Source organism: Ailuropoda melanoleuca, chromosome 13 (assembly GCF_002007445.2).
Source record: "Ailuropoda melanoleuca isolate Jingjing chromosome 13, ASM200744v2, whole genome shotgun sequence".
Lineage (NCBI taxonomy): Eukaryota > Metazoa > Chordata > Mammalia > Carnivora > Ursidae > Ailuropoda > Ailuropoda melanoleuca.
The window spans coordinates 66773701-66798080 of record NC_048230.1 but is presented as its reverse complement, the minus strand read 5'-3'; the positions used below and the strand labels follow the sequence as shown (position 1 = coordinate 66798080).

At 52.5% G+C, this 24380-nt stretch overlaps 1 protein-coding gene across 2 annotated transcripts in view; it reads left to right on the top strand.

Annotated features, from left to right (window-relative positions):
* The first annotated feature begins 258 nt into the window (after positions 1–258).
* Positions 259–24380, top strand: part of SRC (SRC proto-oncogene, non-receptor tyrosine kinase) — a 40323-nt gene continuing 16201 nt past the window's right edge. The window contains exons 1-7 of one of the 2 annotated variants that reach the window (XM_034639960.1): positions 259–427; positions 8235–8304; positions 17449–17505; positions 19349–19516; positions 20377–20634; positions 22232–22331; positions 23310–23327. In XM_034639960.1, coding sequence (XP_034495851.1) covers positions 20385–20634; positions 22232–22331; positions 23310–23327 — 368 coding nt within the window. In that variant the 5' untranslated portion in view covers positions 259–427; positions 8235–8304; positions 17449–17505; positions 19349–19516; positions 20377–20384. The remainder of the gene's footprint in view (positions 428–8234; positions 8305–17448; positions 17506–19348; positions 19517–20376; positions 20635–22231; positions 22332–23309; positions 23328–24380) is intronic. The other variant, XM_034639961.1, reaches the window with a different exon arrangement.

Below are 24380 nucleotides of genomic sequence, written 5' to 3'. Positions count from 1 at the left end.
AGGGAAGACATAGAGAAGGGTCAGACCCGGCTCTCCAGTGCTCAATTACTGTTGCCAAGTGAAGGTAGCCCAGGGAGGCTGGGGTTCCGGATAGGGATCAAGAACCCCTATCTAGGGCCTCGGAGGGAACAGACCAGGGAGGACTTCCTGGAGGTAGCAGTATGTGACATCCCTGAAAGGGTGGGATAGTTCTCTGTGAGGAGGTGGAGCTTGAACCAGGGCCTGAAGGTGTGATATGAGTAGTTCCTCTTGTTGGAGCCCCAAGGAGTGGTAGGGTTTTGACTTGAGAGGGGCTGGTGCCCATTGTGGAGAGCTCTGAGGGCCTGCTCAGGGAGTCCACATGCTGTCCTTGGGCCTGAGGAGAGACTGCTGGGCAGGACTGATTCATTTGGCATTGCGGCTTTGGTGAAGTGGCCCTGGAGAGAAGGTGGGTGCCGGCCAGACAAACGGCAGGTCTGGGATTGATGGGGGAGCGGCAAGGTGAGGGGTGGGGGCCTCAGCCCCACTGTGCCTGCCTGTACATCCTTTCCCTGCGGGAGCCCACCTAGCAGGAAGTGGCGGAGACATGTTGGGGTCTGGCTGGCCGATTTGGAAGGTGCCTGGGACATGGACTGTGCATGGGGCAAGGGCTCTGGGTTCAGGGCCTGGCCTCCCTGCCTTGTTGGGTGAACCTTGCCAGGGCCAAGGTCTTCCCGCTTAGGTGCAGGGCTAAGCATGGCTCCAGAAAGTCCCCTCAACCCTCTTGAACCCAGAGGGTCTGTGCTCTAGACAAAGTGGGTTGAGAACCATGGCTGAAGACTCTGGTGCCAGATGGGCATGGGTTTGAAACCCAGCTTTGTTGTCTGTTGGTCGGGAGACTTTGGCCAAGTGTCTTTGCTGTTCTGAGCCTCAGTTTCCCCATCTGTAAAATGGGGGTCACCCTAGAATCTCCTAGGGTTTAATGAGATTTCAGAGGGCTGTGCCCAACACCATGCCAGCCCCTGGGGTCTGGCTTTGGAGCTGTTGGCCCAGCTGACCAGGGGTGGTGGGACCTGCTGGGCGGCTGAGGGGTGGCTTCCGGTCTGCCCCAGGCTCAGCACAGGCACCGAGGACAAAGCCCCTTTGTGGCAGGACAGATGGAGCCTGGGAGCCCCCCTCTTCGGGGACCAGAGGGCCGCCCGCCCCTCCTCCTCACCCAGTTCCCCTGGGGGAAGGGGCTTCCTCAGACAGAGAAGATGGGAAATGAAAGTCGGGTTGTGCAGGAAGAGAGGCTGGGCTGGCTGCAGCTGTGGAGGCCAGGGCCTGGCTGGTGAGCTTGGGCGGATCTGTCCCTTCTCTGGGCCACCTTCTCAGGGCCCTGGACGTCCCTGGCAAGTCCCAAGCCCACTGTGTGTGCCCTGTTGACTTATCCATCCATCCATCCATCCATCCATCCATCCATCCATCCATCCATCCATCCAGTAATTACCAGGCATCTACTCCATGCTAGGCCCTATGCTTTCGGCCAGTGTCCATTCTGGCCTGCTGGTAGCCAAGCATCCCCGCTGTTCACTGTTTTGAATGGTACACCCGCTGCAGGGCATTCAGCTGTGAGTGAGACCGGAGTGGCCCCTGTGCTTCTCAGACGTGTGTTCTCCCAGCGAGCTGCGTCATCAGAGCTGTGGGCCGTGCTAGGAAGGAGAAGTTGAAGGTCCTCGCTTGGGCTGGAGGAGGTCAAGAGAGGCCTTCTGTGAGAACGTGGCTTTTGAAATGAGACTCAAAGAGAGGGCAGAGCTGGCTGGGTGTGTTGCCATTTAAACAGGTGGCCAGGAAAGGCCCTCTGAGCCCGTGACGTCTGAGTAAAGCACTTGAAGGAAGTGAAGGAGGGGGGTATGGACGTGTCTGGGGACGTGTGTGTGCTCTGGGCCGAGGGAGCAGCAGGGGCAAAGGCCTGAGAGAGTGGTGCACTGGGTTCTCAGGGAAAGGGGAAACAGTAGACAGTGTGAGCAGGTCAGAAGTGGAGAGGGTGGGGCTGTAGGGCTTGGGAGGCCCCTGTCAGGACTTTGTCCTTTGTGTTGTAGGGGCTGTGTGAAGCAGGAGCAATGGTCAAGGCTGACATTCCAGAAAGGCTTTCTGCCCCCAGTTGGCCAGCTTGGAGGAGGAGGCTGGGCCTGGACTAGGGGGGTGGCCATGATGAGAGGAAGTGGCTTCAGGATGTGCTTGGAGGTGGGACTGACGGGACTTGGCACGGGGTTCTATGGGGGCAGGAGGAATCGTGTTTCCTCCTTGGGCCGCTGGTGATGAGGAGCTGCGTCCCAGCCACAGACCACTGTGCCTTCTGGTTTATGTTCGTTCCCTCTCCCCGCCTCATCTGAAGGCACAAATTCCCAGTGCCGCCTTCACCTTGTCCTGAGGGCTGGACTGAGCCCTCCAGTTCTGTGGCTTTAAACAGCCGGACACATCAGGTGAAACTGGCAGGATCCTACCCATTTTACAAGTGAGAAAACCGAGGCTAAGAGGGGTACACCCATGGCCTGGGTTACACAGTGGGACAGGGTTGAGGCTTGGCCTCTCAGGACTCAGGGGATCTATGGATTTGGGGAATATGGACCCTGCCTCCCCAGTTCCAACTAAAGATTTCTGGGTGTACCAGAGATTTCTTTCCCGCCCTGAACTGTCTTGGGGAGATGGAGATTGCTCATTGTGACCTCAGGGGTGGGGTCAGGAGCCTGGACTCTCACTTGCCATGCAAGCTGGACCTCAGTTTCCTTTGCCGGGGGTCCCTAGCTCATAGCAGTGTTGGGAGGGCCAGAGAAAGTGACGCATGGGCATACAATATACATGAAGTAATCAGCAGGTACTTTTATTATTGTTGTTTCTGTGGAGAGTAAGGACAGGTGTGTAAGTCTGGCCTCTGACTATGTCCACCCACAGCGCTGGGCATTGGGGCAGGGCTGCAGTTGGCAAGTGGTCCCTTCTAGATAACTCCGCACCGGGGGATTGAAGGTCCCTGGAATCCATGCCCGATACCACTTTCCACGTGGGGAACTGGCCACGGGGCAGCTAGCGGACAGAGCAGGGTTTTACAGCAGGTGGCCAACTGCCTGGCCCGGCTTCTGCACCGCTCACTTCCAGGCCTTGCCCTTCCCCTTCCCTCTAGGGTTTCTGGGCTGTGGACAGGTGCAGACAGGTCCTAGCGGGAAGGGATCCTGCACTCTACAGGGCCTGGAGTCTGGAAAGGAGTCCCCTTCCTGCCCGAGAAGAAACCCATGAGCGGCAGGGGCTGGAATGGTTCTGTCTCTGCGGGGCTGGGATTAGTGGGAGCTCCAGGGTCCACTTAGCCTTTGCCTTCCCCGGGCTGCGGGTCCTGTCCCCAGCAGCACCCCTTCATTTCTCGGTGGCGCCAGCCTGAGCCTGCAGGGCCCCACCCCGCCCTGGCCTCACTGGCAGAGCCGGTTTGAGGCCTGCCAGCCCCGAGCGTGTTTACTCCACAAACACGGGACCAGACATGTTGCAGCGGCCCCGGCCCGTGGATGGCCCCTGGCTCACTCTTCCCTCGCTCCTTGCTCACTCAGCAAACATCCCCTGGTCCCTGTTCTGTGCCCGGGCCTGTGCCGGGTGGGGCCTGGGGCCTGGAGTTGTCTCCGACTTGCACACTGCCCTGTGTAGGTCAGGGAGGTCAGAAACTCTGCTCCAGGGACGCGTCAGGCAGTGGCAGGAGAGAGGGGTGGTTGGGGTGTAGGCTGTGGGGTGGGACAGACCCAGGGCTGGGGCCTGTACCTCTTCATTGTCTGGGGCCCTGGGCAGGACCCATTCATCCTTCCCTCCCGCCCCCCATCTCTTCCTCCCTCCGTTCCGCCATCCCTCCTTGCACTGGAGTTTGTGAAGGGTCCAGGGAGGCAGGTGGGGAAGCTTTTTTTTGGGGGGGGACAGCATGTGCCAGGTCTAGAGGCTAGAGGGTGATTACCAGTTGAAGGAAGGGCCGAGGGGTAGGGAGGAAGGAGAAAGCAGCGGGCCATCGTCCCGTGAGCAGCAGGTAGGAGCTCTAAGGCCATCTTGCCGACCACTGTCCCCAACCTGGCCCAGATGCTCCCTCCCTCAGGTCCGGCAGAGGCATCATTTCATGGGTGAGGTAAAGGGACGACTGGACTTCCTGAGGTCACGCATTGGCGGGNTACACGGAGTTCCTGCCTGGGTGTGGGCGGGGAGGGGGGCACTCTGTGTTCCCGGAGCAGAGGCAGAGCTGCTGGCAGGGAGTAGCGAATGCTGTGAGCCCCTGAATGCAGTGGGCAGAGGCCGCGGGCTGGCAGTGGTCCCCCCAGGGCCCATCAGCCCCAGCCAGCAGGGGTGGGGCAGCCTGGAGCCCGGGAGAGATGACCTTGGAGAGGCCGGGAGAGAGCAAGACTTGTCACCTCAGTGGCATGGGGGTGGGGGGTGTGGTCGGGAGTGGTATCTGCTAGGGAACCCTTGGCGTGCCAGGGCCTCTAACCGGGTCCAGACACCGAGCCCCGGGATGGGGTGTGACTTGCCTGAGATCACACAGCGATTCTGATGGAGGCCGGTGGTACCTGGCTGGGTCCCTGAAACCTGCCCGAACTGGGCCTAGTGCTTTGAGGAGCTTCTCTTCAGTCCCCTTGCCCACACCCTCGTTCAGGGGCCAGACTCACCTCGCTGTGTGACCCGGGCCCGGGTGCCCCCTCTCTGCCCCGAGCCTCAGCTCTTAGTCTCTGCGAAGGGGGGTGTCTCACGAAGGCTCTCTGACACCGGGGCCGTGACCTCCTGGCCTGCTAGCCGCCCTGCCCACCCACTGGCCGGGCTGCCTGGCCTAGGCTCTGGGGTAGAGGCCGGACTAGGGTGGGTGAAGCCTCCTGAGCCCACCGACCTCACCGGCCCCAAGATGCTCCCATGGGCAGGAGGACCCGGCAGCTCCCTTCCAGGGACTGACCTCTTGGGCCTTGGTCGAGGGGATGGTGGGAAGTGGATGTGGGAAAGCTGGAGCCACCACTGTGTACCGACCGGTCTTTTTCCCCATTTTGCTGCTGGGAGACTGAGGCTGCATGACTTAACACTGACTGGCTCCCTTCCTTTCTCTTAATGATCCTGCCTTTACTTGCTGAAGCAGTTGCTTCTGCCTGGATCATACTTCCCCTCCCTCTTTTCACATACGGCCCAGCCTTTGGACCTCAGCCAAGATATCCCCTCCTCTGGGAAGTCCACCATGGTTTAGGCCCCTTCTTGCTCCTCCAGCCTGCTAGGGCTGGAGTTTACTGTGCTCTGACAGGATCGCTGTAGGCTGAAGGCTCAGTAATCTTACCTTGCCCCACCCCACACCCTCAGGGGCCTGAGAAAACCTTCATGGCCTCCCCTCTCAGTTTTTTAGGACTTTCTGATCTAAATTACTAGACGGATCCCTCTTTGGGCCTCCTTCAGACCTCTTCAGGCCTGGGCCAAACACCAGCAGTGACCCAGTTAAGCTGGGATCCACACAGTCCAGACCTCTCACTCGATACCCCCCTGCACACCTGACCTTCCTGCCTCAGGGCCTTTGCACATGCTGTGCTAACTTCCTAGACTGCCCTTCCCATGCCTCCTTTAGGCCAGTGGAGACAGGATGGGCTGTGGGATCCCTTGGATCTGTGTTGGCATCTGGGTTTCCACTTCCTGGCTGGGTGACTTCCTGGAGACTTTAGGTCCTCACATGTGACACAAGTGTGGCCATGGCTCATTTCAGGGCTTTTGGAGCATTTGAAGGGGTAGTTTGAACCCTAGGTGGGAGGATGTGAGGGGGGGAAGTGTGGCCATCAGCATGCCCCAGTCCACCCCACCAGCCTGCATTGGAGCAGCCAATAGCACTGAGTTCCAGAGGGGGAGCTGAGGTGGCCCTAGACCCTACCCAGAAGAGCCCAGCCAAGTCTCCTTCCTCAGGCCCTTGCCTGTAGGGGGAAGCTCCGATAGGGAGGGACTTGCCGGTTAGGTGCTAAGAGGTGAGATTTTAGTCCCATCATTTAATCGGTGTGTGTCAGTTTCCTCATCTGTAAATGGGGTAAAGAGAGCGGCATATAGTAGGTGCTAAGTAAATACTAGCTATGTCTATTGTCATTGTTCAGATTCCCCCACTCTGGAGCCAGAGAACCTTCCATATTCCGAAACCACTTGTAGGAGAACACCCCAGTTTGACAGGGAATTCTTTTCAGAGTGTGAAAGGAATGAAGGACTCAGGTGAAGACCCCTGCCCGTGGGGAGCTTCCTTCGAGTGTGGGAGGCCATAGAGGAGGCAGGAAAGGGATTCAGCCCCCCTCTGTGAAAGGGGACTGTGTTGGACTGACACCCTCACCACGTTCCTCTGGCCTCCTCCGTGGACAGGGCAGTGCTGGTGGTACCTGCCCCAAGGGGCTGTTGTGAGGAGAGAGGGGGCGTCAGGTGGGGACCCAGACTTGGAGGTTCAGAAGGGTCCCATGTTCACTCCATACATGGCCTTAGGTCAGTCACTCCCCCTGTCCTGGCCTCCATTTTCCCGTATAGACAACGGGCTGGCCACGGAACCCTGCTTAGCTGTGCGGATACCTGCCAGAGGCCAGCTGGGACCAGTGGCCTTGGAGAGAAGGGCTGATGGCGGCCTAGGGCCTGGACAGCCGGATTCCTAGCGGACCGCTTCTGTCTTGGATGGTGGCCAGGGCACCTGACTTGGCTTCTCTGAGCCTCCCTCTGTCCCCTCCTCTGCAAGATGGGGCTGATCATCCCTGCGTAGCTGGGTCCTGGTGAGAACCAGAGAGCTAAGTAATAATGGAAACAATCATGTTCACAGTAGTAAGGATCTCATTTATGAAGTGTGTGGCCTCTGTGCTCAGGGCTCTGCATCGGTTAGCTCATTTGCCTTTGCAGCTGCCTGGGGATGACCATGGCATCTCTGTGGTACTGAGGGAGGCTTTGGTCAGTTTACCCAGAGTCCTCCCATGGGCCGTGGCGGGATCCCCCAACCACGAGGCTATAGCCTGCCTGGCTCAGGCAGGTGCCTGATGGGGCCTTTCCAGTCCTTCTCTCCAGACGCAGACTGATGGCTGCCGCTTGGCTGTTTCCCTCCCCACTACCTCCTCCCTCCTCCACTCCAGCACATTCCTGGTTGAACATCCCCCCTCCAACAACCTCCACCGCCCATTCTTCCCCACCCCTGGTTGGGTCACTGTTATCAGGAGACATTCCTAGACTGGCTTAAGAGCTCCCACCTTGAGCCCTTCTGAGAGGGGTTGTGACTGCTGATACAGGCCCTGTTGGTGGCTTCCTTGGGGGTGGGGCCCTGGGACATGAGGCCGCAGAGCCCAGACAGTTCAAGTCTGCTTGTGGATGCTGCCTCTTACAAGCTCTATGACCTTAGGCAAGTACCGTGATCTCTGTATGCCTCAGTTTTCTCATCTGCAATATGGGGCTGGCCACATAGGGCTGCAGTGGGTTCATTGGGATTCATGCATGGAGTGCATCCACCCATCAACCAGCTGTTGTTATCATCTGAGAACCAATTGTCTCTCCTTTTTGTGGGGCCCCCAGTTGAGATAGTATGTGTCCACCTTCTGAGGGGTGCACATCAGCAGGGCCCCTGTGGGCTTCTTCTTCTCTAGGCCTGTGGGATGAGGGAGAGGATGGAGCTCTTTTCAGAAGTTGAGAACCTGCTGTGTGACCTTCGGCCGTCCTTGTCCCTCTCTGAGGCTCCTTTTCCAGGTCTGCTCTCTGAGCAGTTGGATGTGAGGTTCTCCCCAGTCCCTCCTTGTCCCCATCACTGTACTGTCTGTAATTCCTCCCTTGGCTGGTTTAACCGCTTGGCCTTTGCCTGCCATTCCCCGCACAGTGCCTGGAGTATAGCAGGTGCTCAGCTAAGCTTAGTGGGAGGAGCCAGCGAATGCACAATTGAGTGAATACCCAGGGCTTTCCTATTTCTAGGTCTTTGGGTGCATGGCTCCCTTTGCCGGGAGCACTGTCCTCAGTCATCTCTGCTTGTGGAACTCCTCATCCTTGAAGTCCTCAAATGCTGCCTCTCCCAGCAAGCCTTGCCCAGCTTCTCCGGGTCCAAGAGGATTGCTGGTGCTCTGAACATTTGGTCTGAGGCTCTCTGCTGGCACCTGTTACAGTCCAACTCCATGTTCGGGGTAACCTATTAATAAACAACAAGGACCGTGCCCTGAATGGGCACCAGGCACAGCGAGGAGCCCTGTGCACAGGTTGTCCTATTTACTCCTTCACAACAACCTTGAAGGTAGATGTTATTATTATCCCTCTCTTTGCAGAGCATAACGCTCAGAGACGTGAAGTGACTTTCCCAGCTATGAGGGAGCGAGCACCAGGATTTGAGACCAGGTAAGCCTGCATTTTTTCTTGAAAAGAAAAAGCGTTAACACACACATAGCTAAAAAAAAAAAAATTCAAAGTACAAAGGAAGACAGGGAAAAGCCTCTCTTGGACCTAGGTCTCGTTGCCAGAGGCAACCATTGGGAAGGGTTCTGGTGTGTCCTTCCAGGGAGATGGAGGCATCTATAAGCATGTAACACACACACACACACACACACACACACACACACACACACGGTCGCATGTGGTATACCCTGTTCTACACCTGACTGTCTTTTCTTGACAGCGTACTTTGGGGATCAGTCGGTGTCACTGCTGTCTTTTTCATGGTTTCATAATATTCATGGTGTGGCCAGAGACCATGCTTTACTGAATTAGCAAAGAATACTTTGGCTGTTTGCAGTGTTTTGCTTCTTACAGACGGTTCTGTGATGGAGATCTGCAGTCAAACACAGTATTCATGTGGGAGGACTCCTCTAGGATTAATCCCAGACTGCAGGGTCAGAGGGCGTGTGCCCTTGTAATTTTGATGCGGGGTGCTATAGGATTTTGGGGTCTTTGCCAATCTAATAGTTGAACAGCGGCCCTCTGTGGTAGTGTTTTGTTTTGTTTTGTTTTTTAAATATCACAGCTTTACTGAGATATAATTCACATGCCAAACAACTCAGCCATTTAAAATGTACTATTTAATGGTTTTTGGTATATTCACAGAGTTGGGTAACTGTCACCACAATCAATTTTAGAACATTTGTCTCACCCCAGAGAGAGCTGTGTGCCCATTAGTCACTCCCCACGCCCCTCATGTGTTCCTCTGCTAGCTCCAGGCAACAACCAATCTTTCTGTTTCTGTAGGTTTGCCTGTTCCGGGCCTTTTATATAAATGGAACAAACAGAGTGTGGTCTTTTGTGTCTGGCTCCTTTCACTTAGCATCATGTTTTCAAGGTTCATCCGTGTCATGGCATGTTATCGGTCCACCATTCCTTTTTCTTGCCAAGTAATATTCCATTGTCTGGATGGAGTAACCACGTTTGATTTGTCCATTCATCGGCTGCTGGACATATGGTGGTGTCCATTTTTGGCTATTGTGAATAAGGCCGTTATGACTATTCACATACCCAATTTTTATGGGAATGTTTTCTTTTCTCTTGGGTACATACCTGGAGCAGACCTTCTGGATCGTATGGTAACTCTGTGTTTAATCTTTTGAGGAAATGCCAGGCCGTTGTGCAAAGCAGCAACACCACTAAACATTCCCACCAGCAATGTATGAAGTTTCCAACGACTTGCTGTTATCTGACTGTTTAATTGTAGCCTTCCTAGTGGGGTGAAGGGGTAGCTCGTTGTGGTCTTGATTTGCGTCTCCTCAGTGACTAATCAGGTCGAATGTCTTATGCAGTGTTGGCCATTTGTAGTTCTTCTTTGGAGAAATGTCTGTTCAAATCCTTTGCCCAGTTTTTAATTGGGTTGTTTGTCTTTTTGTTGTTGAGTTGTAAGGGTTTTTTATATATCCTAGGCACAGATCCCTTATCGTATATATGATTTGCAAATATTTTCTCCCATTCTATGAATTCTTTTTACCTCCTTGATGGTGTCCTTTGGACACAAAGGTTTTTAATTTTGATGGCATCCAGTTCATCCATTATATCGAAGAAACCGAGGTTGTGAATTTATACTGTATATTTTCTTACAAGAATTTTTTTCAGCTTTTCTTTGCATGTTTAGGTTCACGATCCATTTTGAGTTAATTTTTGGTGTAGGGTTTGAGGAAGGTATCCGGCTTCCTTCTTTTGCATGTGTATATCCAGTGTTGCCTGCACCGTTTGTTGGAAAGACTGTATTTTCTCCATTGTGTGGTGTTGGCCCTCTTGTCAAAACCCAATTGACTGTAAATGTGAGGGTTTATTTCTTTTTTTTTTTTTTAAAGATTTTATTTTTATTTATTCGACAGAGAGAGAGACAGCCAGCGAGAGAGGGAACACAAGCAGGGGGAGTGGGAGAGGAAGAAGCAGGCTCATAGCAGAAGAGCCTGATGTGGGGCTCGATCCCATAACGCCGGGATCACGCCCTGAGCTAAAGGCAGACGCTTAACCGCTGTGCCACCCAGGCGCCCCGTGAGGGTTTATTTCTGTTCCTCAATTCTGTCCCATTGATTTATATGTCTGTCTTCATGTACCATGCTGCCATTCATTCGTTCATTCATTCATTCATTCAAAGTAATCTCTACCCCCAACGTGGGGCTCTTAACTCACCATCCCGAGATCAAGAGTTGTGTGCTCTACCGTCTGAGCCAGCCAGGTGCCCCCGTGGTGTCTTGATTACTGGAACTTTTCCCTAAGCTTTGAAATTGAGAGGAGTGAGCCCTCAAGCTTTGCTTCTCTTTTTCAAGATTGTTTTGGCTATTTTGGGTCCTTTGACCTTCCGTATGAATTTCAGGATCAGTTTGTCAGTTTTTGCAAAGAAGAAAGCTGGGATTTTGATAGGGATTATATTGAGTCTGTAGATGAATTTGGGGAATATTGCCATTTTAGCAATGTTCAGTCTTCCAATCCATGATCATGGGGTGTCTTTTCATTATTTAGATTTTCTTTAATTTCTTTCAACAATTTTTGAAGTTTTTTAGAGTGTAAATTTTGCACTTCTTTGGTTACTCTTATTCCTAAGTATTTTTTTGATATTATAAATTGGTTTCTTAATTTTATTTTCGTTGCTAATGCTTAGAAATATAATTTAGTTTTTATCTGTTGATCTTATACCTTGCAACCTTGCTGAACTTGTTTATTAGTTCTGATAATTTTTTAGTGGAATCCTTAGGAATTTCTGTATACAAGATCATGTCATCTGCAAACAGAGATAGCTTTACTTCTTCTTTTCTAATCTGGTTGCCTTTTATTTCATCTTCTTCTCTATTGTCCTGCCTGGAACCTCCAGTACAGTGTTAAATAGAAGTTGTAAGAGTGGACATCCTTGTGTTGTTCCTGCTCTTAGGGGGAAGGCATTCAGTTATTCACCTTTAAGTATGATGTTAGGTAAGAATTTTTCACAGATGCCCTTTATCAGATTGAGGAAATTCACTTACAGGGAATTTGTTGAGTGTTTTTATCATGTTGGATTTTGTTAAATACCTTTTTCTGCATCTGTTGAGATTTTTGTGTGTTTTTTGTCCTTTATTCTATTTGGTATGGCGTATTACATTAATCAGTTTTCAGGAAGTTAAACCAACCTTGTACTCACCTGGTCGTGATGTATAATTCTTTTTATATGTTGTTGAATCCAGTTTGCTAGTATTTTGTTGAAGATTTTTATGTCTTATATTCATAAGACATAGCAGTCTTTAGTTTTCTCCTTTTTTTTTTTTTTAAATGATGCCTTTGTCTGGTTTTGGTATCAGGGTAATGCTGGCTTCTTAGAACAAGTTGGGTGGTGTTCCTAGTGAAGACTTGGTATTAATTCTTCTTTAAATATTTGGTAGAATTCACCAGTGAAGCCATCTGGGCCTGGGTCTTTATTTGTAAGATGTTTTAAAATTACTCAATCTATTTGTTTTAGTTATATTCAGATTTCCTATTTCTTCTTACTTTTGGTAGTTTGTGTTTTTTTAGGAGTTGGTCCATTTCATCTGACTTTTCTTTTTGTTGGAGTAGGATTGTTTATAGCATTCCCTTATAACTTTCTTTATTTCCAGAAGTTTGTAGTATCGTTCTTTCTTACATTCTGATTTTAGTAATTTGAGTCTTCTCTGATTTTCTTGTTCAGTGAAGCTAAAGGTTTGTCAATTTTGTTGATCTTTTTAAAGAACCTACTTTTGGTTTTGTCAATTTTCTCTGTTGTTTTTTTAAATTTTCTGTGCCATTAATTTCTGCCCTAATCTTTATTTCCCTCCTTTCACTTGCTTTAGGGTTAATTTGCTTCTTTTTTGCTATTGTGTTAAGGTGGAAGGTTAGGTTATTGGTTTGCAATCTTTCCTCTTTTTTATTTATTTATTTTTCTTTCTTCTTTTTTAATAGAGGCATTTACAGCTATAAATTAACCTTTAAGTTCTACTTTTACTGCATCCCATACATTTTGATATGTTGTGTCTTCATCTTCATTCACCTCAAAGTATTTTCTATTGTTTTGATGATTTCTTTGACTCATTGGTTATTGAAGAGTGTATTAATTTTTACATATTTGTAATCTCTGTTATTGATTTCTTAGTTCATTATATTGTCGTTGGAAACATACTTTTTATGATTTCATTCCTTAAATTTATTGAGGCGTGTTTTATGGCTTAGAATATGGTCTATCCCAGACAATGTGCCATGTGCCATGTGCCCTTGAGGAGAACGTGTGTTCTGTAATGGTTCGGGAAATTGTGTACTTTTAATTTGCATAATCTTATAAGTGAGGTGAGCATTGTGTTGTGTGTTGAAGAGCCATTTGGTTTGCTGTAAACTATCTGTGGTTATTTTTCTTATTTTGTGGGAGTTTATTATATATAAGGGGAAAACCTTTTTCTCTCATAGGAGTTACAAATATTTTTCTTAGTTTGTTGTTTGCCTTTTGAATTTGTTTATGATATTTATTGAGCCATGCAGACATTTTAGATTTTTATGTAGATAGATTTATCATTTTAAGAATGATTTTTAGGTTTTGCCCTGTGTTAAGAAATGTTTTTCCCATTTTGAGATTAGAAAATTTATTCTCTGCTCCCCTTTTTAAACTTTCTGGTTTTATTTTTGTGTGTTTTAAATCTGATCGATCTGGAATTTATAGGCATATGGAGTAGGTTTGAAACCCAGCTTTGTTTCCTGATGGTGGGTCATTGATCTCAGCTCTATCTTAAAAATAATCTACCTTTTTTGCACTGGTATGAAACGCCACTTTTGTTATGTGTTAAATCCCTGTATGTTTGGGGCAATTTTTGGACCCTCTCTTCTTTTACATTGATTTGCCTGTTTTTGTGCTGATATGACACAGTTTTAATTATAGTAATTTTCACTGCATGGTCAGGCTATTTCCCCATCATTACTCTTCTTTTTAGGATTTTCCTGGCTACTTGTATACATTTACTTTTACTTGTAACTTTAAAATTGATATACCTAGATTGAAAAAAAATCTTGTTGGGGTTTTTATTGGGATCACATTCAGTTTTTAGATTAATTTAGGAAGAATTGATATTTTCATAATGCTAAGCTTTCTTTGATTTTCTTTTCTCTTTTAAGAGATTTTGTTTATTATTTATTTGAGAGCGAGAGCACGGGCGTGAGTGGGGGGAGGGGCAGTGGGAGAAGGAGAGAGAGAATCCTCAAGCGGACCCCGTGCTGAGCGCCGAGCCTGATGCGATGCTTGATCTCACAACCCTGAAATCATGACCTCAGCTGAAATCAAGAGTCAGTTGCCTAACCGACTGAGCCACTCAGGTGCTCCTGATTGTACTTTCTGATTGCTGTTGGTATATAGATACATCGTTGATTTTGGGGTATTAACTTTTAATTTCCTTCCACTTGACTTAATTTGCTGTTTAATGGTTTTGCAGCAGATTCTCTTGGATTTCCCAGATCTGTGCTGATAACATCTGCAGATGATGATACCTGTCTTCTCTTTTCTAATTTCATTTTATTACTTCCATTTCTTATTCTTAGCTCATTGGATTGGCAAGGATCTCAGAGCAAGGTTAACTAGCAGGCATGTTTGTCTTTTCTGGACTCTTGCCCTGTGAAGTGTGAAGTGGCTTTTCCAGGCCTGGGCTCCTCATGGACTCCACCAGACAGTCCCTCCACGGCCATGCACTGAGCTTGGCACAAGTAGGAATGTGGGAGGCCTTTGCCTCATTGTAAGAGTGATTACAAAAGAGCACGGATCTGGGGCGCGTGGGTGGCTCAGTCGGTTAAGCGTCCGACTCTTGATTTTGGCTCAGGTCATGATCTCAGGGTTGTGAGATCAAGCCCCATCTGGGGCTCTGTGCTCAGCGTGGAGTCTGCTTGTCCTTCTCACTCTGCTCCTCCTCTCACTTGTGCACTCTCTTTCTGTCTCTCAAATAAATACATAAATCCTTTAAAAAAAAAGCGCAAGGATCTAAAAAAGGTCTTCCACAGTCATGATGATGATAGCTCATATTTATTGGGCACTTCCTATCTGCGAGGCCCTCTATAAGTATTACCTCATGTTTTCTTACAACAAGACTAGTTATGTGGGAACGATTATGCTGATTCCCATTTTTGATAAGGGGTAGACTGGGGCCCCCTTGGGGCTGCGTGACTAGGAAGTGGCAAGCCGGCATCTGAACCTGGCATTCTAGCTCCAGGTCTGTATTTCTGTGATGCTTCTGTTTCTCTGGAAGGTCCAGAGTTTCGGTGGGTGATGTCAGGGGTTGGCCTCTGACCCCTGCGTTGCCTCCGTGTCTGGGAGGCGGAGATCGTGGAGTGTGGTGGATGCACCAGGAGCAGTGGGAGCTGCACAGCGGGTGGTACACCAGAGGTGCTGCCCCTTTCCTAGACCTCGAGCATCCCAGCCCTGGTGCACTCACTTGCTGTGTGGCCTCAGGCAAGGTTTGGCTTCTCTGAACCCTGGTTCCATCTGTTAAGTGGGCACATTTATAGTCCCTACTTCATTGTGCTGTCAGGACAGTGGAATATCAACTGCATGTAAAGTTCTTGGCTCTGTGCTCGGCATTCAAGGCCTTGACACCTAATGCCTGCCTCCTCTTGCATTGTTCCTCTGATAATGTTATTCTCTGCCTGGCCCATGGCCTCTCTCTCGTTTGATTCTCAGATGTTAGGTTTATTATTATCCCCATTTTAAAGATAAGGATGCTGATACACAAAGTGACTTGCCCAAGAAGATTTAGCTAGTAAATAGTGGAGGCAGGATTTGAACCCAGGCCTGACTGGATTCCTTACTCTCAAATCCTAATCCCCTGGCCTCCCTCTGCCCCTAGAAGATGTGAAGGTAACGCTGTTGAGAGTAGGGGAGGAAGGGGTGGGTGTGCTGTGACCGAACAGTAGTTTATTCCCGAGACTCTTCTGGAAGTTGTGAGCGTCTGTGTGCCTGGGGAGGGGGCACGGCCAGATCAGGAGGTGAGGGAGAGTGTGGGGCCCTCCAGCAGAGGGGCCGTGGGAGAGGGCGACAGCACCAACTGTGCAGGGCTGGGTGGACCCAGAGAGGGGTTTAGGCCTCATCCAGAGGGGAGTCGTGGGAAGCTCTTCAGTGTGTGTATTTTTTTTTTTTTTTAAGCCTCATTAAAAAACAATTCTTGACAGGGGCGCCTGGGTGGTGCAGTTGTTAAGCAGAGTCTGCCTTTGGCTCAGGGTGTGATTCCGGCGTTCTGGGATCAAGCTTCACATCAGGCTTCTGGGTGGGGGGAGTCTGCTTCTTCCTCTCCCACTCCCCCTGCTTGTGTTCCCTCTCTCACTGGCTGTCTCTCTCTCTGTCAAATAAATAAATAAGATCTTTAAAAAAAAACAAAACAATTCTTGACAAAGTAATTTCTAAATGTCAAGTGATATAGCACATAAAGTAGAAAAGGGATTTTCCTCTCTGGCCCACACCTTTTGGAGGAAACATCATGAAGAATTTGGAATCCTTCCAGAACTTTCTCTGCACCTCGACAGCACATGCACGTGCTCTCGTGGACACACATACACACGCACTTGCCAGCTTCCTTTACGGAATCATTGTAGCTCACGCGTGCTTCGTGCCGGAACCGCACGGAGCCCATGGCAAGCGCTGGCTCATTTACTGCTCTCACTAACCCTGTGACTTAGGTAGCATTATTGTCCCCCTTTTCCAGTTGAGGAAACCGAGGTCCCGAGAGGCCCAGGGGACATTCTGCCCTAGCTGTTCTCTCTCTTGCCCACCCGCGCATCTTCTCAGGCCACGCTGCGCTCTCCATCCGTCCGGTCAGCTGTGCAGCTGTCCACGCCACACACAGACCATCATGGATTTATCCAGCCCCTCTCTCACGAACACGTAGGCCATTTCCGGTTTTCCGTGGAGAGCGCTAAGCAGAGGAGGCCCCCGTTGTCCGTGGGGTTTACAGAGATGCCGCTGGCTGCAGGAGGGAGGGTGCGCTGGGGGCCAGACTCCCGCGTCCAGGCCCCGGGAGACAGGCGCCCATCTGAGGGAAGGGACACAGGGTTGGGGGAGGGGTACGTTTGAGGAAGATTTGGGGAGGTGGCCGAAGCAGCACTGACACGGTGACACGTGACGCAGGGCTGGGGCTACAGCCTCGTGGGGAGACGCCAAGTCAGTCGGGGACCCCTGGGGCATGAAGGGCTGGGGTGGGGAGAGGGAAGTGTTGCTGGCCTGCTTCCTGGTGCCTCTCATGCACAAGCCATCCGTCTGGAGACTGTGGTCAGGAGCTTGAGGTTAGGGGCGGCTCCCCAAAGGAAAGGGGCCTCCTTCCTCTGGGAACCTCAGGCACCCCCAGCTTGGAGGCCTCACCACTTCCCCTGGGTCCCCCAAGAGTCTATCTGTACCTCAGAGCGTGCAAGTGGCGGAAGAGATGTGGGATTGGTTCCTCTCAAATGGGCAACTCATGGTGACTTGGCGTTTGGGCCCCAGAACCAAAAGGCCCGGAGACACGGTCCCGCCTCAGGAAAGGAGCCTGGGGTCTGGGCGGGTGGTCTCTGCTGCGGTGGCAGCAGCCCTGCAGGGACTCGACCCCACCCTAAATGGGCCTGTCTTTCCTGGAGCGCATTCTGCTTTGTCGAAGCCGGAAACCTCCGGCTTTCTCCGGGAGAGGGGCCTGGGCTGCCTTACCTGCCCACGCCCCTCCGCCGAGGGCATCCGGCTGTTCCACCTGAGAGATGTCCTGAGGGCAGGAGGTAGGGCCACAAGTTCTCCCAGCAGACCCCATGAGCAGGCCCGATTCCTGCCGGCCCAGTGTGGTTCCCTGTCCCCTCTCACCCTCGCTGTGGGACCTCACACAAGTTCCTCAACCTCCCTGTGCCTTAGTTTCCTCATCGGTGAAACAGGAACACTACTAGTATCTACCTTCTAGATTATCGTGAGAACTTGACGAATGAGTATTTGCAAACCTTGTCCGAGCCCTGGGGCTTCTTGAATAGCCAGGAATGATACTTGATACTTGATACAAGAAGACATGGCGTTGTAGGAACAAAGCAGGATGCAAATCGTGTCTGTGCTCATTTAGTCTTTTGTCTATTCTGCAGATATTTCCAGAGCCATTGGTAGATGCCAGGCCTGTCCTGGCCCCTGGGGAGGTGGAGGTGGGTATGACCCAGTCCTGCCTTCAGAGAGCTTGGTCAAGGGCACTAGATGGATCCCTGCCTGTTTACAGTCATACAAACCCAGGACGCCCAGCTGCTGGTCTTCCTGGGGCAGGGCCTGCAATGTGCCGCTCCGTCCTGAGCGTGTTCCATGTGCCTTCCTCACTGATTCTCCCAGCAGCCCTGTGACATGGGCAGTGCTGTTCTCCCCGACTGACAGAGGAGGAAACTGAGGCACAGGGTCCCATGCTGGGGTGGTGGCAGGGCTGGGATTCAAACACCCTAATACTCTAGCTCTTAACCTCCACACGCCTGCCTCTCCACAAACACGTGTTACTTGTATAAGCAGATTTAACCACAAAGACCAACAAAACAAACAGAACAGAAACCCCACAAACCGATAAACATTGCAACCGGAGAACGGGCCACCTTACCTGGATGTACTTTTTCTGAGTGCCCTACTGGGAGTGGTCTTGGTCAATGTAAGAGGTTGGGACCAGGAACTGTCTTTTTTCCCTCACCCCCTCCCAAGAGGGCACATGCATTTTCTAGGCGCTGGGAGGGTACTCAAGGTCCAGGCCTGGCTCATCCTCTTTCTCTACAGCACACCAACCAATGACTCTTTCTCTTTCCTTGATTACCTCCAGTGACAGGGTGCTCACCCTTTATCATTTAGTTCATACTAAAGAAAGTTCAGGCTCCTAGAAAGTTCTCTGTTTAAAAAATTTTAAAAACTATACTTAAAAAATATTTTTTATAGTTTTTATTTCCTCTGAAAGTCCCACCAACAAGTGTCCTGCCAGAGCATGTGTCCTTGGACACAAGGCCTGGCCAGTTCATCTCTGTGTCCCTCTGGGGACTAGCAGAGCACCTGCTGCACAGTCAGTGCTATGAGTGGAGCCATTGGGTAGGGGTGCAGTGGTTGGGGCCCAGCCTCCATCAAGCCTGGGGCTGCGGGTAACTGGGTCAGTAGGACTCATGGGACACCGACTGCGTGAGTGCTGATATGACCCCAGTGGATTGGATTGCCATAGAAATTAGTCTTCTTTGTCCCCAGGCCTGTTGGCCTGTCCTTCAGGAGGCCCTGGGGATCCCTTGGGGGTGTTGAGCAGGTCTCCTCAGGGCCTCCCCAGCCCCACATCCTCTGAGCTGGATGGTCCCCAGGGAGCATGCACGCATGCCCACATGGTGCAGCCCGTCAGCCTGAGGCCCAGGGGGTGCAGGAAGTGGCTAAGCTTCCCGTAGGGAGGAGAGCTTGGAGAGCTGGGCTTGGTGCTCAGGGCCGGTAGTCTTGCCTAAGGCCTCAACCAGTCAGGAGCACTTTTTCCCATCCATGGGTTCCCAGAGGAGATTCTGGACTGATTCCAGGGCCTCCAGTATTCCCTGGAGAATATTCCAAACCCACCTTGCTGGTATGTCCAGAACCACACAGCTGATGTGCTAGGATGACCTGCCATGTCCCCAGCAGGAACATACTTGCCTTGTTCACTTACCAGGGACCCTGATGACCCCATCATTTCCAGATGAAGAAATAGGGCACAGAGAGGTTAAGTCATTTGCCTGAGGTCACACAGCCGATTAGGGGTAAAGGTGCGATCTGATTTCGGGGGGTCTGTCTCCAGAGCCCGCCCTGCACCACCGTGTCATACCCTGCCTTGCTCATGCTCATAACATGCTTTGGGAGGGTTGAAGGAAGGGGAAGGTCTGAGAAGCTCTTAGCATGGGAACTTTCAGGGTCAGAGCCTGATAAATGGTGACCCAAGAGTCAGAGCCACGGCGATTTCTCTTTCTAATCATATCCATACAATAGCCCTGAGAAGTCTGCTTTATCCTTGTTTTGCAGATGAAGACGTTGAGGCCCAAAGAGGGGAAGTGAGTTGCTTAGGGTCACATAGCGGGGAGAAGTGGAGCAGGGCCTCTAGTCCAAGACCCCTGACTCCACACCTGGTGTTCGTGCTGAGACCTCAGGCTGCTTCCCAGATCCTCTGGGACAGCCCCTGCCTTCCACCAGGTGAGGTGATGACCCATCAGGGCTGCCAAGATGAGGGATTAGGGAGGGGTGGCCATGATGGGTGGGAAGACCCTGGCCAGGCTCACTGGGAGCTGGGGCCAGCCAGAATCTGTGGATTGGGAGGCAGGAGGCAAGAGGGGGTGACAGGGTGGTGGGCATCACTGGTGAGTTTTCAATTTGCTTTTTTCTGAGCCATGTGTTATCAAGGAGAGGTACAGAAGTCAGGGGGACTTAGACCAGAAAGGATTTGGGGACCATTTCCCAAGGAGGTGGCTTTTGAGCTGAGAACTGAAGGAAGCATGAGTTATTCTGGTGAAGCTGTCAGGGAACAGCATTCAGGCAGAGGGAATAGCATGTGCAAAGACCCTGTGGCTGGGGTGAGCTCCCAGACATCTCTTCTTCTTGCAGCCTCCTGCTGTATCCCTGCCTTGGTTGCAACTTTTAGCACCTTTCACCCTGGTGTGAGACCATTTCAGTCAATCATGTATTTGCTCAGCAAACCCTCAGTGAGCCCTCTCCTATGTGTTGGGTGCCTGGGATATAGACATGACTCAGATACTGTCCTTGCCCATCATGGACAGAAACTGACTCAGGGGGAGGTGGGGGAGGTTAAGGCTTCTGATTGTGAGTCATTTCTTCTGTGTTTGGCCCTGTACCAAGGAAGCCATTTATAGGTTCCATCATTATCCCTACTTTACAGAATAAGAAACTGAGGTTCTGAAAGTCTGACTTACCCAAAGAGGCTAGTACCCTTCTTTGGGCCTCAGTGTCCTCATCTGTAGAATGGGTGGGGGAGTGGAGAGTGTCTGAAGGGCCCTGGCCCAGCAGTCCTTCACCCCAGGGTGCTTTCTCCTCTCCAGCCAGGACCATGGGCAGCAACAAGAGCAAGCCCAAGGATGCCAGCCAACGGCGCTGCAGCCTGGAGCCTGCTGAGAACACCCACGGTGGTGGCGGGGGTGCCTTCCCCACCTCACAGACACCCAGCAAGCCAGCCTCCGCTGATGGCCACCGAGGCCCCAGTACGGCCTTCCCCTCCGCAGCTGCCGAGCCCAAGCTGTTCGGGGGCTTCAACTCGTCAGACACAGTCACCTCCCCGCAGAGGGCGGGGCCGCTGGCTGGTCAGTGGGCCTTGGGAGTGTGGGTGCCTGCAGGCCGGGCTTTCCCCGGCTGCTGCTTCTCTCACTGAAAGGGAAGAGTCTGTGGGTTTCTTGGGTTTGGGGACTGTTGGGAGTTTCCTGGAGGCTGTGGGTGGGGAAGAGCTTTATAAACTGGAAAGTGCGGTGCACATCCATTGCCTTTGAGGGTGAATCCCAAGTGGTGCATAAAGGGATCTAGAGAGATATGGGACTGTAGTGGGGAACGGAGGCCTAGAGCGTCAGGGGGCTGTTTGCTCAGGGCAGCATGGGGACCGGGTCTGAGGCTTTGCTTTTTGCTCTGGTCAGCTCAGAGATGGGTCAGGTCAGGAGGCCTTGGGTGGCAGAGGGGCCAAGGGAGTTTAGGAAGGAGTTTTCGGTCCTCAGGGGCCCGGTCCAATGCCGTGATGCGCCCCTGCGCCCTCTGCTGCTGCTGCGGGGGTATGGCAGCCCCAGGCAAGGGAAGCTTAGCGAAAGATTCGGATGTGGTCCCAGAGCCACACAAAGAACCGCACACACAGTGAGCAACTCCTAAGATACCTATGCAGACACTTAAACAAGCTGAGCTGGAGACACCGTCAGAGATACTCATAGACACGCCATGTACATAGAGACCCGCTTAGGGACCCGTGGATGGGCACAGACACACGACTATGCAGATGTATGCAAATACAAACACACAAGCACCAATAACCTCATACTCCCAGATTAAGACACACACACGGGCAATCAGAAGCCCCTCAAAGACACACACAGGGTGCAGACACAGGCTCGGCTAGCAGCACCGTCACAATACCCAGAAGCTCACATATGCACACACGTGCAGTGAGAACACACAGAGACACAGGGACACTCGTGGACGCCTTAGACACAGACACATCCCCAAGTGAGACAAACAGACCCACAAGCACATCCATTCATTCATGGTGCCCCTTCTGTGCGCTGGGGACACGGCCGTGTGCAGAGTATGGGGGAGAAAAACAGCAAGGCTTGAAAAATGTGTAGGGTGTTCGAAGGTGGGGCTGCTGGGAAGGAACACAAAGGGCAGGGAGGGGCCTTGGGGGTGTGGGGGGAAGGTTGTGGTTAAAATGGGGGACAGAGGGGCCTCTTTGAGGGAACAGGTCCTGGAGCCAACATCTCCCCAGATACATCGAGGCACCCAGTCACACAGAGAGAAACACGACCATCCAACCAGGCGCAGAGGCCTTCGTTCACTGGTTCATTCACCCACGGTTGCTTCTTGAGCGCCTGCTGTGTGCCGGGCTCTGGGAACAACACACAGATGCCTGTTACTGGGGGCTCCTGGGTCTGCGGGGAAGACGGGCACCTGCCTGAAGCTGACACACAGGATCACCTACAGCCCAGTGGGCACATTCACACGTGAAGAGATGTACATGCCTCCCGAGCACCCTCATAGGGCTGCCCAGACACACGCACAGAGGCGGGCACGCTGCAGGCCCACGCCCTGCAAAAGTGACCTCGCCTCTGGGCTGGGCTGTGAAGGTGGCAGGAAACCCTCCCGTCCACCCCTCTTTGGGACTGTGGCCCTAGCCATTCTGACACATCCCACCCCTCTCTGCAGGTGGAGTGACCACCTTTGTGGCCCTCTATGACTATGAGTCTCGGACAGAGACCGACCTGTCCTTCAAGAAAGGGGAGCGGCTCCAGATTGTCAACAACACGTGAGTGACCCCCTTCCCCATCTTCCCTTGGGACCCTGGTCCCTGGACCTGGTCTTGGGCCAGAGCCACTTCTGAGCGTCCCAGAGCAAGGGGCAGTGTGATGGGCAGCAGACATGGCTAGTGCCAAGGCTGGCTGAGGTCCGGGGAACCGTCCTGGGCATATGGGAGATGAGACAGGTGGTGGTGGTCAGGGCTCCCAGGGTAGGGATCTGGGCTCAGTAACTCAATAGAATACAGCATCCCAGACCTCACAGAGGGGCATATGGTCAGGGCAGGACCAAGCCTAGGACCCAGGACTGCAGAAAACAGGGCCTGAAGCTGGAGGCTGTGCCCGCAGAGGTGCCCTCTTTAGGGACCTGGGGTTGGAGGGCCTGGGCAGCTGGCTCAGCTCTAGCTGCAGGGGGTGGGGCCCAAATGAGAACGGGTGGAGGACCCATACTGGGCACTCCGTGTGAGGGGGGTTATGACTGGGCATGGGGATGAGACGGTGGGATGGTGTGTGCACATGTGGGTCACCCCAGAGACTCCAGCCTTGGGATGGGACATCCTAGGGCCAAGCTGGCTCTGGAGCCCCTGTGGGCAGGAGAGCAGGGGCAGGGGGGAATGAACTAGTGAGGGGTGGGTAGAGTTCTAGCCATGGGGTGGGGCTTCTTCCTCTCCTGTTTTCCTCTCCTTTCCCTGTCAGGAGTGTACCGGGGTGGGGTGCAATGCCTGTCATGGGGGGTGGGTGCAGGTTTTGGGCCATATGCCCTGGGGTGAGGGCTGGGGAGCGGCACAGTGGGCCAGGGGGTTACTCCTGCGGGCACTGCCAGCAGAGGGCGGGGCAGAGCTCAGCACCTGCTGCATTCCTGCCCTTGGCGGGGCCTGCTGTACCCCCCCATCCTCAGTTGGACTCCCCCCAATTCCTGGCTCCTGCTTGCTCCCTCCAGCCCCCTCTCAGCTTCTCCCTCTCTCTGCTTCTCTCTCGCTGGCCCTTAGGAGGAAGGTGGATGTCAGGTGTGTACGCACTTCGTAGGTGGCGGGCTGGGGTCGGGGAGCTTCTCTGGTTAAAGGGGGGGTGGGCTGCTGTCTGCATGTGCCCCCACTGCATGGCCCTGCCTGTGGATCCTGGCTTCCTTGGCTGCCCCCCTCCAGCTTTCCCAGTGGAGGCCCTACCCCCAACCGGTGTGACTAGGTCCTGACCTTAACCCTGGGCTGAGGTTGGGGAGGGCCCTACCATCCCCCTTCTCACTCACCATGTCATGCCTCCTCCCCACCCACCTTCCTGCTAACCCTCCCACTCTCCATCCTGACTGGTCAGCCTACGCTGAGTACCAGCTACCAGCTGCACGCAGGGTCCAGTGCCGGCCCAGTGAGGCCTGGGTGGGGAAAGGGCCTTCACCGAGCCTGCGTGGCCGGGGGCCCAGCTCCAGTCCAGATCCAGTGACAGGCAGAGGGCAGGGCCAGGGTCTGCTCGGGCATGTGGTCCGTGCTGTGTGCTCCCCCTCTGGTGGGGACTACAGGGACTGGAAGGTTCAAGCAAATCCTCGAAGGAAGACTCTGTGGCCGGTGGAAGTGGGAAGGCAGTGCCTCTCAGAGGGGCAGCTTGCGGGAGAGTGCAGGGCTGGAGGGGCTGGGGTGTCCTCAGGGCTGTGGAAAGGCCAGAAGGTGCTGAGGATAGAGTAGAAGCGGTCCTTGGGTGTCCTTGAAGGCCTGGCAAAGGTTGGACATCACCAGCTCCAAGTGTGTCTTGCTCGTTCATGCCTCCCTGCCCTTGCGCATGCTGTTTGTTCCCTCTGCCTGAAACACCTTTCTCCCGTCTCTGCCTGGCAAACTCCTATTCATCCCTCACGATCCAGCTCAGGACGGCCTTCACTGTGAGGCAAAAGGGAAAAGAGGTGCCAGGTGCTGTGCCAGGCGTTTCTACCCATGTCCTTGTATTTACTCCGTGATGCGATCCTGCCAGGGCTCTGGTGACGGGGGAGGGGCTGTCTCCATTTTGCAAGTGAGGAACCTGAGGCTCAGAGATGTGAAGGCCCTTGACCAAGGTCACACAGCTAGCAGGTGGCA